Genomic DNA, 17,025 nt, shown 5'->3' on the forward strand with positions numbered 1-17,025 from the left:
GAAACTATTCGTCACCCTCCGTATTCTACAGACCAGACAAATTTCTACGTGATAAAAAGTTTTCTTCTCGTGAGGCAGTACCATATCATAGATAGATAGGTCACCACAGTTCTATCACAAAGGCATAAATGACCCTCCTATTAAATGACAGCAGTGTATAAATAATAGTAATTATTTTGATAAAATAAATGTGTTAAATTAAACAAAACGAAATTCAATTTTTCAGTACAAATCGGCAATTTCATACTTTAACCGTTTTTTCGTGTTTCAACACAGTTGTTAAACATGGCGTACTTTCAGAGGCTTCCATTATGATTCTAAAATTAAATCTATTGTTTCGACATCGTCTTTCTTTTACGCGGTCGTGACTTTCTTTCACAAGCTGGATCGTTACCTAGTTTAGTTTTAAATTTATAAGTCAACGATTTGAACAATCTTCAGCCTGTGTCGAATTAAGTCGAACAACCGCGCGTTTTGTTCGAAATTTCTTGCCTCGCACAGCCACTTTGTGGAATCAACTACCGGCAGCGGTCTTCCCGAACAGATACGACTTAGGGACCTTCAAGAAAAAAGCATACTCCCACCTTAAAGGCCGGCAACGCATTTCTTGACACACCTGTTGTTGCGGATGTCCATGGGCGGTTGCCTCACCTCTCCCCATCCCGTGATCCTCTTGCCCGTTTGCCCCCTCTCATATAAAAAAAATTACTCTTCAATTTTCGGAATTTATTATTTTTTATTATTCTTTTTTTTGTACGTATGTTTGTTGAAATAAAAATATTGAATTAAAAACGTCGAATAATCTGCAGGTGTCTAGGTATTAATATATAAAAACACTCTCCTTTGACATTGAGTTTGCCATAGAACCTATTTTTCACTCTTATATCGTAATGTAGGTACTGTAATTATTGTGGATATAAGATTTAGGGAAGGATCCGATAGACCAAACGTAAACACATCTTTACTTTTAAAGCAGAATTAAAATACAAATTAAATTGAAACATGCTGTACATTTTTTAAATCTAAAGCGTTAGCTTATATTATTAATCAAAAAAAAAAAAAAACTAGTACGCCAAATGCGTAATTTTATATTAATAATAATATAATACAATGACTCGTTGCTATTGAGATTGTCACTAACGCTGACGGTTAGTAAATTTGTGTGAAAGTTTCTACATTTTATATGTTAGAGATACAATAGATTTTATAGAGAAGCAATTATTTCACAATTCAGCTTGCGACACTGTTTCGATTAATTTCCATTGATCAATGATAAAGAAATGTTTTAGAAATCACGTATAAGCGCATCCAGTTATGTATAATCTGTGTTGAGTGTATGTAGTGTTAATATTAAAGTTAGACATAATTGAAATAATGTTGTTAACTCTGTACGAATGTAAGTATATTTTATTTTAAAGCCGCTAGAGGAGTCATGTTCTCGAGTTTCCGTAAGTACTGTTTGTTTGTTTTCATTACAGTTTTGCTCTTGTTTTGCTGTCATTTTAATTTAGTTGGGTTTTAGTCAACTTTTAGTAGTTCTATACAGGTTTCACTATCTCTGGAACTGACTGACGGTCGGTGACGTCACTTCGTCGCTTAGTTACAGTGTGCAAAACATGCATCACTAAGATATTATTATTAATAAATATACTACGATTTATTTTTCTGTATTATTGATCGATGTAAAGGTGTTGTGTTGTGATGCTGGTTATTATTATTATTATAATGATGAAAAATCAATGAAAGAATCTGGGTTAAGTACAAAATGTATTTATTTTTCATTTATATTACACGGGGCACACTAAAATTTTGCACTTCTAGCTAATCGGAACTATTTGAATTTCGAATTTTATATTTTTTTAAAGTTGCAACCTTCTTAGTAATGAAAAAAAAAATTGACGGGAAATCATTTGTCTATTGTTTTTTATCACACATCAAAGTTCTACGTACGCAACGAAAATGGAATTAAGCCGAAATGATTTTAGAGCGGTGATTAAGTATGATTTTAAAAGTTCTCTCTCTCCGCGAGACTTGCCGCTCGTCTTCAAAATGCTTTTGGGACGCAGCGCGAGGGGGATCAAAGGGGAACAGGAGTGGGTCTTCATGTTCTAGCGAGCTCCAGAGATAATGTCGCCATGTAGTACTTGATGCCTGTCGTCAAGGAAGTGATAGAGTCAGCATGATGTCTGTGTTTATACTCCTAAACTTTTATTATTTGAGCGATGTGGAAAAATTCTACAGCTGTTTTATTGAAGTGTCTTGTTTTGTGTAATTGTATATTGAGTGCGTGCGTGTGTGTTTTTGGTTCGGTACGAGATCAGTATTTTCGTCACCAAACCTATAGCGACTTAAGTTTGTCTCTTTTGACTTAGTTGATTTGAGTTCCTGTAATCCCACAGCTGGGGCAGTAGACACCGGGCTGAGTTTTTCAGGACCTGAGCTACAGTTACACGCGTTTTTATCCTTTAAAATGTCCTGAAATCCTTTTATCTTCATTTTATTATTTTAAATCTTTCATGTTATAGCGATAAAGCTTCTTGTTTTAATAATGATTTGTAATAAATTGTATTAATTTTAAGTCTTAAGTTAAGGCTGTGAACACACGCAAAAAATTGCGGCCAACTGTTAACCTATATTTTTTGAGCAACGCACGGACACTAAAACAAAGTGACTGACGTTTCGCGAGAATAGATAGATTCGCTTCCCTTTTCTATCTTGCTGTATCTCCGTTAGAGATTTTCTTGCCTCTTACACGCTGTATTTGTATATACGCTAGTTTATCGTGTCTGGTTACAATTATGTTAGTCTTGTGTTATTAAGTGCTGAGCCGGTTCCTGACACCAGTTAATTTAATTTATTTTATTTAAGAAAATGAGATAGGAAACATTATACATTGTTTTGGTACCAGGCGATCATAGTGAAGAAGAGATTGTCATATATATGACTAGAGCATATCTGAATATATTCTAAGGTCATCCGCACGACGTATTACTACATAGACACCAGGAGAACATAAATATGATAGCGATGACAGTAATGTCTTTCATAGCGGTTGAAATCATGTGTCATCCTAGCTACATGTACTAGGACTTCATATGCAGTTTATAGGTTCATGCACTATGCAGGTTTCACTTTTGACATATGTACTTTGTAAGCACGCAATATTATTTTATTTTATTAAGCCGTTTCATATTCGTCACGGTGACATTGCAGACCGCAGCCGTCAAGATAAAAATGCATTGTTATCAAATTTATTATCACAAATGTTTAGTAGACATCCTTAGTAATCCTTTGATAAGAGCCGTACTCTAAAACATGAAATACATTTATTTGCTCAAAATTAATTCCTTTAGAATTCTTTTTGGTGTAATTTCTAATACTACCACCGCTTCGGAAACAATACGCGATTTTGAGAGAGAAGAAGTGACGCAAGAAATTCTCCCAGAATTCTTTTTTGCGTTATTTTTATAAAATATACAATATTGTACTGTCATTGTTATTAGTTATTACAATAGAACAATCATAAACTAGTCACAGGCTGTCCGATCACTTAGATATTCAGCTGTGGAGTATAAGTTATTAATAACAATTAAATTTATTTATAGATAATGCCTGAACAGTGTCTGGGACTTTATGAAAGTGTATACCCATAAAGCTTTTATGTATCTTATGAAGCATAGTAGAATTAGTTACAAGCAATGCCTTATTTCTAGTGTTATAGTAACGAAAATCACTATTTAGAGCAAAAAGGTGACGATTATTGTGAACGTATACTAAATTTGCGAATAGACGAAGAGAGCGTGTAGGAGAAGAGTATAATTTTCAAATATTTTTATTCGAAAATGGATTTAAAATCTCTTATTGGAAGGTAAAAACTACCATCCATTCGAAAAAAGTGCCACAAACCTAAGAAGAACGAGCGCAAGAAATTAAGCAGGATTATTTTTTTTCATAAAAATATCTTTACAATGTAATATCGGACAATAAAATTTATTATTTAAAAGCCTAAGGGCGGCTGTTTCATTCCCAATCTGTGGTATCATCAAGAAAATCATTTATGCTATAGTAACCTTTAACCACACAAAACATTTTTAAATTTTTTTTTGATTTTAGTACAATTTACCATTTGATTGAATACATTAATTGGTCTGTATATTTTCTGTTCTCATAAACATCGCGCAACAAAAAGACTTAACCGAGTAGTAGGCAAACAATTTTATGTTGGTTCCTCGTTTTAACCTTGTGGTTTTCACAGTATCTAGTAAACTCCTTAACGTGCATAGGTACATAACAGCACATTCATAACATTATCAAGACTACGAGTATATTGAGATATTATAGTTCAAAATAAGGTATAAACAATACCTTTAAATTTTCTGGTAACGTTTCTTTAGGACCTAAGTTATAAATAATCTGTAACGGATATCAAAGGAAAGCGAATCTATTATTAGTGTAACTGATTTTGATTGACAAGTCCTTAATTGTCACCCACGCTTGGAACTAGCTTCTTAGTATTTTGAATATGTATCTAGCTAACCCACACATTGATAAATCAAAACTGATCACGTATTATCGAAATGTTAGGTGTATGTCTCCAACTAGAGACCGCACTACCTAAGAACAATAGCTTTTTTATTACGGCAACTATTAGATGCTTGTGTGCGTGGCATCTTGACACTCAATATCATCTTTAAAATTTTGTAACACACGCTTCGTGTTATTTTACATTGAAATTAATAAAATTCAAAATACTTACTGGTGATATGTGATCCCAGTGTCTTTCTTATTTCTTGTACTATTGTTTTTAGTTTGACAAATTTTAACAGAACATGTTGCACGTCAACGTTTGTTCGAGACTGGCTCGAGTACACTCACTTGGGCGTAGTATTAGTTGCCGCACTTTGCCACTATTCCTGCGGTATCTATTTTGAGCGCAGCGGAGACCAATTCTTTATCTAAGCCTGTGGCTGTTTTAGGGTAATATTCATTATTCGACTTAAACGTTAACAACTTAGTTAATAAAAAAGGTATAATAATTTTATTGGTTGTAGCTATTTTAAGAGTTATTTAATTTGTAAGTTCTTATTTCAAATACTTACTACCTTATTTACATACTCATCACCCTTTTATCTTTGCTCCACGTCTCTTCTCATTTCTTTTACTAATAGCATGAAACTCGTCATCAAATTCGTATCCTTGGCGCTATTACAAATTATTATAATTTCTGTATTAAATGTACTCTATTCTGTACAATATATTGCATATTTTCATGGTGATTGTTTGAGTACTTCCCCATAATATAAACATAATAAACAATCCCCATTTAAAAAAAATTATCACTAATAGACAAATACTTCTATATTTTAAAAGAGTTCTTTCGCCAAAAAAACTAATAATAATAAAACTATTTTTTATTTTTTACACTCACTGCAAATGTAGCAACATATCTTTATTGTTTCTTGAAATAAAATTGAAAAGCAGTTTTGCAGTGATATCAAAAGGGGTGCACCTCTGACCTCTAAACTAGTTAAAACTGTATCTTCGGGGTGATTCCTCGACATACGACAATGACAAATGAAACATAATTAAAGTAAATAAAAATTAAGTTTTTATACGTCTGTGTTTGTGTCTGTGTGTGTGTGTGTGAAACATTATAATATTTAAAAGTAATTATTTGAGAGTGGCACCTGCAAACTATTGTTTTTTTTAATGATATTATTGAATTATACCTTTGTGTATTAATGATAAGTATAATAATTCTAATATTGCCAATCAAATATTTTAATTGCCGATTGTGCTGTGCATCTACCAATTGTATTATTGCAAAGGCATTTATTTTCTCAAAATTGATTCCTTTAGAATTATCTCTGATGTCATTTCTAATATACTCTTCCCGCTTCGGAAACAAATGGCGCTCTGAGAAAGGAAAAGCGGCCCAATAAACTCTCCAAGCATTATTTTTTTGTCGCTCATCAATCAATCATCATCATGTTACAACCATTCATAGAAATTTATTTAATTAATTCATATAGGAAGAACAACAGCGTGCAATAGTTTTAAATAAAATCTAATAGTGCTCACTGATAGCATATTAGTTTAAAATAGTTACGAAAACTAAAATATACTTATAGTAACATACTTATGCTCTAACAATTTAGGCAAAGAATTCGTTACTCAACATGTGCCTGGCCGATGCTACGCTTGTGCAGAATAGATCTAAGCCTATCAATTTTATTAAAGTTACCCTGTATTTGGATTTAACTAATGGTGTATGTGTAAGAGGATTGAAATGCAAAAGACTTACAGGGGTATTTTCTTTTTTCGAAGTTAATAGCACTAGGGACAGTCAATTAAATTGGATTTTCAAGAGGAAAAATAACAAAAAAGGTGATATCGTGTGTATTGTAGATGAAGCCGACCGCTCTCCGCAGCCAGCCATGTGGTCTTCCGTGGCTCGCCGGCGCACCGACCTGATTCCCACGGCTCCGGCTCCTCGCGCTCCAGGTAGGGCGTACTCCATGACGCGACTGGATCGACTGCCCGCCACCTCGCCAAACAACCATCTCAGCAGGAGCCGTATGTATACCACGCCACGAGCATAGCTGTCGCTAGGGTTGTTTCTGAGGATCCCGCTTGTGGCCAGTGGTGGCGCTAGTGCGCTTAATACACACATAACCATTACAAATCACTTAATATTCAAACGCATTATGACTAACATTTATACGCAAGCTTTTAATAACTAAAAAACAATAAAGTGTTTGTGTACTTATGTAGTATGTGCACACAAGAAGTTTTTCTTCTTCGGCGTAACAAAACAAAAATCCTTAAAAAATTAATACTCGTGCTGTTTTACGTTTGTTGAAAAACCAGTATTGTTATAAAGAAGTTACTTAATATAACTAATTAAAATATTGTTATAGCACATGAATTGAAATTATATATCGATATTTAAAGAAATCTCGTCCATTCTTTGTGGTTCAGTAGACATATGAGTTACAAAAGGCTTGATAACTGAAGTATGATACAAATGGTCTAGTTGACCAGCTAATCCATCGTAAAAATTAACTCTGATAATTTTTCCCTAACGCGCCAAAAGTAATGTACCTTCAAAAATATCTGGCAATGTACAATTAGTTAGAAACCGCTAAAATGCAGATACAGAATAATTACAAATTGAACACTTCACAAATGCTGCTCAAAATGTAAAGTAATACTCACTAATATAAAAAAATCTCCGGTATTGACGTACAAAAAACAACTAGACTCCCAACCAACTATTAGAAGGTCGTCAAAAAATGTCCTAGCGGCGTTGTATATACCTACAGATAACAGTAAACATGCATTCAACGTCTATTGTATACACTCATTAGAAGTTACTACATTGCGTCGCGCATTTATTTTAGTAATTGAAATGTAATTATTTAGCAAAATGATTAAACATGTGATTATTAATTTAAAGGGACACTTGCCTTAAATACGACATTATACTTTTCAAGTTTGGATATGCTTTTATTTGGAAAGATTTTCAATTATTACTGTCATTGCGTGGCTGTGTATTCAAAGCGCGGTCGAAACACAAGTGAACGAAAGCTCTACTTAATAGATGCTTGAGACAATTTTTGAGCGTGATTGTTATTCTAGTTGTTTATTGTACAATGGTATCCGGTTATCATTGACAAGTGGTTGCGGGGCTAGGAAAGGGAACCGGAGACGCAAGGTCGTGTTTGCGAACCGATTCATGAGTAACATTGTGAATTAAGAATACCTTGTTCTTATCTTACTATCCATACTCACAAGTGATATCTTTCAAATTTGTCAATGATTTGCTACATTCGCGGGACATTTAAAACCTTTTTTGAAGTGAAAACTTCTTTAGCCGCGTTGGGAACTTTTTGGTAGGAGAAAATCTTGTGGGTTCGCGTCACCGAAATGCTTATAGCAGTGTATCTGTAGCTATACAGCTGACGTATTGTGCAATATTAGTGCTGTGTATATCTTATAAGTGATATTGAATGGATTTAGTGAAAAGTTCAATTTGTATTTACTGTGCATTGTTGTTTGCAAAGTTGTAAAAATAAATTTAAATTTGTATTTTATTGTTTTTAAACATTATAAAATTTCAAATTTGAATATTAAAATTTCTAAGTTAACACTTCTTTCAGCAGTCTCTATAACTATCATTTTTTTATGAACGGTTTCAGTCATAGTAACTGATGAACAAGTTTATTTTTTGATAATTATAAAATCACGGTGTCGGTTTCCATCGCGCTCTCTCGGTAACTCATCACTTTAGATTTCCTAGATGTTTTGCGTCGTTGTTATAATTTTGATATCTTTTTCTCAGACCGATAGTAAGGTAGGCATAAAAATACAAATGTGATATATTTCTTTCAATCGATTCCCCGTACATATTTTCATCTCCGATTTCACCTACATATGCAGTAAAAGCACGTAATTAATATTTTGTGCTTAAATGGCTTGGTTTAATAATTTTATTAATTGGAATATGTAGCTATTAGCAAAGTCTTCTAAACCTTCAATAGTCCCATAATACCAATAATAATAACGTCTTCTGATATTGTCTATTTATCAAGTAAATTCTTTTTTTATTGCTATTAAACTAGTCAGTAAAGAATAATAGAAGCCTACCTCTTGTTTAAGTGTTGAATTCGTCTGTCTATTTAGAAACCATGTCGTTTCTGTTGGTTGAAGTCATCAAGCTAATTTGTTCTCACAATCCTGCAGTATCTGCTAGAATTACTATACGAAAAGGCCGTTTTCCTGCTACTTGTTGTGGTAATCAGTCAGCTAAATATGTGGTTGAAATAGACGTTTGTTTTCTAATCATGTTATATTGAATAAGCGGTGTGGTGTGGCTCTGCGGCTAATAGTCACAGCTTTTGCTAAAGGTATGGTGCATTATTTACTTATTTATGAAAAAGAATATTATATTATGATATATAATAAGCTCATATTACTGCAAGATCTAATCAGAAATGAGGAGATCCGTAGGAGAACCAGTCACTGACATAGCTCAAATGATTGCTAAACTGAAGTGACAGTGGGTAGGGCACATAGTTCGATGGACAGATGGCCGTCGGGGCAGTGAAGTCCTCGAATGCCGACCACGTACCGGAAGAAGTAGTGTTGGTAGGTCCCCCAAAGAATTGTAAAGATTGCAGGAATGCAGTGGACGTCTTCCGGCTGAAATGAATACAATAAACTACTGTTAATTATAATTTCCCTTAACTCATATATTTGTGTGTTCAGTTCAATGTTGATATATATATGTGAGTTCTTTTTCAAAATCTATATAATATTCTTTTTCAATTGATTGTAGAAATTTTGTATAACTATGATAAATGTGATTAATTTTGTTCATTACTACTAGCTTGACATGTGTCAAAATGCTTAAGTATAATAATAAGTTAAGATTTTCAATTAACCAACTGTATGCCTGGGATTTCACTGTTCAATATAAGATATAAGTAAAAATGTAATTGGAATAAATCTGGAATTAAATAAAATTTAATTTTTATGAAAATTCCATAAGATTATGATGCAATTAAATAAGTTTTTACATTATTTGTTGTTATATGAAGCACTACTAACAGTGAGGCTAGTTTATTGATTGATTATCGTTAAATGCTGATTGTACGTTATCGTCCTTCGATTTCTCAGGCTGTATTTATTTATGTTAAGCGATAAACATAAAATTTATTGATGACCTGGAAATGCGCGTTTTGTTAACTGAGTATAGTTGAGAAAACGTATTTTTTTTATTTCCATATTTATTTTTTATGGAAAAGGAGCATAAATGGACGCACGGGTCACTTGGTGCTAAGTAATTAACGCCGCCCACGATTTTTTGCTATACCAGAAGAATCATAGGAGCGTTATCGGGCTTTAAGAAGAAGGTGTACTTGTTGTTTTTGAAGGTACCCATGTCGTATCGTCCCGGAAACACCGCAGTAGGAATGTAGCTTATTCCAAAGTTTGTAATGCGTAGAAGAAAGTTCTATATAATATTTGGTAAATGAAGTTAACTTTATCTATTGATTCAGAAACGAGTTTCAGTCGAAAAGAATACAGCTAAAACTGTGAATTTAATGACTATAAGGTTTAATTTGAAACAATGTTGTTTTATAAGTTGTGATTTTTTAATTATGCAGTACTTTAAAAAAGAACAAGAAAAGTGATCTTAGAGTTGTCCTTGTCTTGGGAGGCTTCTTTGTACAAGATGCGGGCTAAATTATGGGTACCACAACGACGCCTATTTTTGCCGTGAAGCAGTAATGTGTAAAAATTACTGTGTATCGGTCTAAATAGCGACGTAGCTAGTGAAGTTACTGGGCAAATGAGATGACATCTTATGTTTCAAGGTGACGAGCACAATTGTAGTGCCGCTTAGAATTTTTGGGTATTTCAAGAATCCTGAGCTGCACTGCATTGTAATGAGTAGGGCGTTCTATTACTATCAATTGAACGTTCCGCTCGTCTCGAACGTTATTTCCATAAAAAATTAAATCTGTGAGAATCATTAAATTCGTGTGACGTAAATTATGGATTTACGCATTACATAGAGACACGATCAGGCGAGACGACGCCTGGCTCGCGGCCCGGTAGCGCCATGTCGCAGAGTACGGTGACGCGGCGCCCCCAGCCCGCACAGCGACGGCCACGCCCTGCCTCCATTGCGGGCACGGGCTTGCACACCCCTCGCGGTAAGTCACACACAACTCTTGAAGTGAAAACTTTTGGCTCCCCGCACACACATTTTTTCGTAGGTAAGGAGTTCGTTGAAAGGCTTGATGGATGTACTCGGTACCGTTGAGTGTACCCGAGTGAGAAATATAGTATCTGCTGCTCTTCGCTGTCGTGTCGTTGTGTTTAATATATTAAATTAATACGTAGTAATTGTCATTTTTAATTGGATAGTTAGCATTGCTCGTAATAATATTTTCTTAATAATTATGTAAGTTTACATTGTGAGGTTAGTGAAACAGTATAAAAACTTAATTTTTGTTCTATATTGCACTATATACACACTTCTTACACAAATTATCTTGCCCCAAATTAAGCATATATAGCCTAGCTGTGGGTACAAAACAACAATATATTTAATACAATATACTTACTTAAATATACATGTAAACATTGATTATATTTATAATATATATACAAGAATTGCTCGTTTAATTATATAAGATATAATGTTTGCTATGTATAATGTTTGTGGGCGTGTACAGCGGAGACAGGCGGGGCCAGTGAGGCCAGTAGCCCGGCCGTGTCGCGAGACGCGTCCACTCTGCGTGCTCACAGTGCACCGCGACGCGCGCGCCCCGTGTCGCTACACATCACCTCGAAGCCGAGTGAGTTCTTACGATACATTAACATTACAAATTTAATCAATCATAAACTGATTTTAATAATTTGATTTGACTATGTAAGTAATTTTGTCTGGCACCGAGAAGTCACTGACAGCTGGAACACAGTTCATACCAATTTAACTGTATTTGTTACCTGTATTGTATGTAAATAATTAATATTAAAGTTTGGAGAGAAGAAAAACAAGCCTGTATAGAAAATATACATGGCCTAATCGTTAAATGTGGCGAAACGATAATTCCGTAATTTATAGTTATCAAAAAACTACAAACTTATATCAAAAGTACTACGTCAAAAGTAGTTTTAAAAAAAAAACATTATTTTATACGTCTAGATGGTCTCCTCTGGTCGGATGGTAACCTCTTGCTCCTAGACAACCGATGAAAACAGGCCAGGTTCATTACTTTAGTGTGCGTGACAAGCTTCGTCTCACACTCACGATTTGTATGTCACTTTATGTTAGCATGCGTATTTTACGTATAAATGATCTAATGTTTGAAGGCTACCAAGTCGTAATATAAACAAAACTATTTCAGCAACACCACTCGGCCCGGGTGAGGGCAAACCGCCGTTGCACAGGAAGCCAAAGCCATCCAAAGACCACGAAAAGGTGAGTCACATTTAAACCAAAACTTAAATTCTATCCAATTTGTTATATTTAAAAATAATATAAAATCTCTATTTATTTCAGACTATTGGCCCATAAGTGTTAATATTTCTTAAAAACTATGTTAGTATATATTTCACATTGCATAATTTAATTTAATTAATATAATAAAATTTAATTTTATTTTATTTTATTTTAATTTAATTTCCTTAATTTAATTTAAATACACTACACACTGAGGCACTAGTTATGACTACAAGTATTTAATGTATCCAATGCCTCAGTATGGGGCAATCAATTTTATCAATAATCACACTTAACATGGTGTTGGTGCTACCCCCATCGTGCACATGAGCGATGCGACTCATTTCCGCAAGTCTGCGTAAAAGTCGTCTGTGTGTGCGTTTGCAAACATCACGCTACATTGACGGGGAAGCCCCAACATTATTCTGAATGTGTTTATTGTAATGGATTCGGAGAGCATTGTACGTCTTCTGCGTATACTTAACCCATAGGCTGCACGTGTATAATGTTTGACAAAAGGCTTTAAAAGCGTGACTTTAATATTTGACTGAATCCCCCACTTCTTGGGAAATTAGGAGATATTCAATCATATAGTAGAGTTGCTAAGTAGCCCCTTACTGATAAATGATTTTTTTTTAATGAAATTAAGGGACGAGACGAGCAGGACGCTCAGTTGATGGTTTTTGATACGCCCTGCCCATTACAATGCAGTGCCGCTCAGGATTCTTGAAAAACACAAAAATTCTAAGCGGCAATACAATATCGCTCGTCAACTTGAGACATAGGATGTTACGTCTTATTTGCCCAATAATTTCACTAGCACTAATAATAACACACAATAATGCTAACACATTGCTGCTTCACAGCAGAGATAGACGCCGTTGTAGTACCCATACCTTAGCCGGCATCCTGTGCAAAGGAGCCTCCCACTGGTACTGGTTTATTGATGTAAGGCTCCAACGACCGTATTCAGATTTAACAAATGTTCTGTATTGTTATCAGAATCGCAAGTCGCTGTCTGCGTCTCCGGGTCGCGCGCTCTCGCCGTCACCCGCCGCTACCAAGGAACCGAGCGTCGACAAAGATGTCAAGGTTTGCTTTTTATTATTTTATGGAAAAGGAGCACAGGTTAGGTGATAACCGCCGCCCACATTCTCTTGCGATATACGAGACGCATCACAGGAGCGTTGCCGGGCTTTAAGGATGGTGTACGCGCATTTTTTTGAAGGTACCCATGTCGTATCACAGCGGGAACACCGCACAATGACGCTCATCCCATAGCTTTGTAGTACGTGGAAGAAAGTTCCTTGAAAACCGCACTGTGGAGGACCGCCACACATCCAGATGGTGGGGATGATATCCTAATTTGTGGCGTGTCGTACGTAGATGGAATTAAGTGGGACAAATCAGATGAAACAGCTCTTCGGAACACATGGTTGTTAGCTGTCAAAATTGGATTTAAAATCACCTATTGAAATTGAAAAACTACTACTCATTCCAAAACTTATGCCCAGAACTGAGAAGAAGAGCCCAAGAAACTCAGTGGGCTTCTTATCTGTTTTTTTACGTACCTTTTTCTATTTATAATAATAATTTAGATTCAGGGATTCCGAAACAATTTTGGAAAGGACAACAACCCCTTTTCTAAAATTAACTGATATCTCAGATCCCTATAGCCAAATTACTTTACAAATTCTTTCTTTTCTTATTTCCTCTACTTGCCGAGTATTTCATCTTGTACGAAATTGTGAACATGTTTATTGACTTGATGTGTTTTTGAAAAGTACAACGATGATGCTTCGTAAAGAAATGTTAGTCATTATTATAACAAGTTGGTACACGTAACTCAATTTATACAGTACCTTGAAAGTACCTTCAAATAATAACTTGTGTTAATAGATTGGGGACGATTTTTCACGATCACCTCATCGACTCCAAATCAGGTTTTGGTTAATTCAGGAAACCTATATCCACTACAGTGGGAGTCGTTAGTTTACATTGTGGGGGTAACCTTTTCTTATTATGATATTATTGAACTTGTTTCATTATAAGGTGCCTAGCAGGATACTCAAATTGGATGAATATCCGTACAAATGGTTATATGGATAGTCGTTTATTAATTTGGATTAACTTTGAAGGTTCCTTAAAGTACCAACACGAACTGCGTATTCTATGCCTATTTTCGATTGTTTCTTCTTGGTCGATATTTTTATTTTTAAAATTGGATTTTTCGAATGTGTAGAATTTGGCTTTAAATAAGTGATATCATATTCAATTTTGAATAAGAACATTTCAGTATACATTTCAATTCCTCAAAAATGTATCGCATTACAATTCCATTATGAGCTGTGTGCTGATATTATCATTTTCCTTAGAAATACTCATTTGTTTAAGAATTGTCTTTATAAAATTGGCTACCTTACGTTCCATTACTATTTGTTAAACTTAAATTACATTAATATGTGTTTTCTGTTGTGTCCACTTTTCTTAGTGCATTTTGTGAATGCTGTGTACAACTTTAAATTGATCTTAGGTTCACATAAATTATCCTGTTCTTGTTATTTAATAAAAAACTATCCAATTTACTTGTCGCAGACAACACGACAAACTCGCGGCGGTCGTGGCTCCGGTGAGGTGAGCGCGCTTGAAGTGACGCAGAAACTGGAGGCGCTTCAAGTGCAGGGAACTGACGGCACTCAGGTAGAGGTACGTTAAAGGCTGTATGTCATAACTAGATTGTTGTGCCCGCGACTTCTGCGGAGTTGTCCATTGAGTGAACAGAGAAATGTGAAACAAATGAATGAGTATGCCTTTATTGCAGACAATGTAAAGCTAGTGAAATTACTAGGCAAATGAGACTTAACATCTTGTCTCAAGGTGACGAGCGCAATTGTAGTGCCGCTCAGAGTTTTTGGGTTTTTCGAGAATTCTCAGTGGCACTGTCTTGTAATGGGCAGGGCGTATCAATTTCCATCAGCTGAACGTCCTACTCGTCTCGTTCCTTTTTTATCATAAAAAAAGATTAGTACAAATATCCGGACGACCGAGCCTTGCTCGGAATTTTAAGAATAAACAAAACATACAAAAAAAAACTAATAGGACATCTAGATTCGAACCGGAGTCTTCTTATGTAGTGGCGAAATTTACTTTTGTATTCTAATGTAAATGTAGCAGTTTCTCATTAAAACACGGAAAAAACTACATTTTTTTAATTGAAACCTAGCTACATCGATTTATCGCCCCCGATGTCAACTGTATACAAAATTTTACGAAAATCGTTGAAGCCGGTATTAGGTTATATATATCACACAATCTAAGTATTATTCTAATCTAATTAATATTCTAATTTAAGTAATATTCTTAACTAAGGTCAACGAGTCGAGATAAAGATTGTAAACAAAAGGACGGTTTCTGAGTTACATTGCCATTGCGAGCGAATGTATACCTATCCCTGTCTGTGGCACGCAGTAATGGAATCAGTTGGTAGACGACAGTTGTTGTTGCGTGTTTCGTGCTACAAAAAAGAAGTCAGTACCATAGTTGTCAACATTTGGTTCACTATTTTGTGTACAAGATCATTCCTGTTTAGTTTTAGTACTTTGTTTTTTTTTTTGTTATTATTAATCCGTTACTGTTCATTTATGCTATTATTTTAAATAGTTGTTGATTTTAATTATATTCACTGGCAGCTCTAGACAACCTTTGAAACAGCAATTGTTTTGAATTTTCAAAGATATCGATAAAATATTTTGAACTCCTGAACTTTGTTTACATTGCTTATCTCGTCTCGTGAAATTGATTGTTGATATGTCCAAAGCAGATCGTCTCCACGTTGGTCCAGTCACTTTTTCAAAATCATCTTCCCATCTAATGGGTCGTTTTCTTTGATTCCTTTTCCCTAGTCTTGGATACCAATCTGTAATATCTTGTCCATTTTTCTATATTACTTCTCATGGTATGTCCTGCCCATCGCCATTTTAATTCAGCTACAAGTTAGCTTGTCCTTTCTAATTTTGTTTTAATTTTTATTTGTGTAAGTCATGCGTGTGTGAAATGTATGAGCATCATATACGTTTGCAGGAAAACGAAAACAAAGAAAACATAGAAGCGAATCAAGTGAACGTGAAACAGAACAACACACAAGAGAGTGTTGCGAAAAATGAAGAAATAGCAGAAGTGAAGAGTTTGGAGACTAAGGTGGAGGAGAAGAAAGAGCCCTCGGTGGAAAAGACTGACGAGAATGATATGACTGGTGAGTCACGGTCCTTATCACCAGGCTGTGGTTGCACTTTTTACCAGTGGTAGGCTAGATTATGGGCGCCTATTACTTCCGTGAAGCAGTAATATGCAAACATCCCTGTGTTTCGGTCTGAAGGGCGCCGTAGCTAGTGAAATTACTGGGCGAATGAGACTTAACATCTTATGTCTCAAGGTGGCGAGCGCAATTGTAGTGCCGCTCAGATTTTTTGGGTGTTTCAAGAATTGAAGCAGCACTGCATTGTAATGGGTAGGGCGTATCAATTATCATCAGCTGAACGCCCTGATCGTCTCGTCCCTTATTTTCATTAAAAAAAAACTAGTGCTGCAGAAGATATTGTTACATCTCAGAACTTCAGGTTGCAAAAATACACTGTATACTCTACAGGCATATCGAAAAAGCACCCTAATTTTCAATCGCAATATTTCACGTCAAAATATTATTTTTATTATTATTATAATAGCATTTAATTATGAATAAGGCAGTAAATATTAACGTATCCAAATCGTGTTTACTTCTCTGAGGTGTAATAGTTATTTATGCAACAGTTGTATAATAAGGGGTATTAAAATATAATAAAAGTATCACATGAGTGTTTTAATACCTAATTATCAACATACATTGCATAGAAGACTTTATCTACACCCATAATATGAATCCTCTATAAAAGATTCTGAAACAGCTTACTGCTAACATTAAAAAAGCCAGTCTTAGTAACCATAATATCATACAAAGGAGTGTTATTATG

General features: G+C 34.9%; 1 protein-coding gene across 6 annotated transcripts in view; it reads left to right on the forward strand.

Moving 5' to 3' along the window:
• Positions 1 to 17,025, forward strand: part of LOC126976871 (capping protein inhibiting regulator of actin dynamics-like) — an 83,076-nt gene that overhangs the window by 53,892 nt on the left and 12,159 nt on the right. For 2 of the 6 annotated variants that reach the window (XM_050825498.1, XM_050825516.1), the window contains 8 exons: positions 1,419 to 1,448; positions 6,409 to 6,576; positions 10,584 to 10,724; positions 11,250 to 11,372; positions 11,925 to 11,998; positions 13,022 to 13,111; positions 14,615 to 14,725; positions 16,100 to 16,271. In XM_050825498.1, coding sequence (XP_050681455.1) covers positions 1,419 to 1,448; positions 6,409 to 6,576; positions 10,584 to 10,724; positions 11,250 to 11,372; positions 11,925 to 11,998; positions 13,022 to 13,111; positions 14,615 to 14,725; positions 16,100 to 16,271 — 909 coding nt within the window. The remainder of the gene's footprint in view (positions 1 to 1,418; positions 1,449 to 6,408; positions 6,577 to 10,583; positions 10,725 to 11,249; positions 11,373 to 11,924; positions 11,999 to 13,021; positions 13,112 to 14,614; positions 14,726 to 16,099; positions 16,272 to 17,025) is intronic. The other 4 variants (XM_050825507.1, XM_050825524.1, XM_050825532.1 and 1 more) reach the window with 3 other exon arrangements.

The sequence above is a fragment of the Leptidea sinapis genome, chromosome 2 (genome assembly GCF_905404315.1).
Source record: "Leptidea sinapis chromosome 2, ilLepSina1.1, whole genome shotgun sequence".
In the NCBI taxonomy this organism is placed as follows: Eukaryota; Metazoa; Arthropoda; class Insecta; order Lepidoptera; family Pieridae; genus Leptidea; species Leptidea sinapis.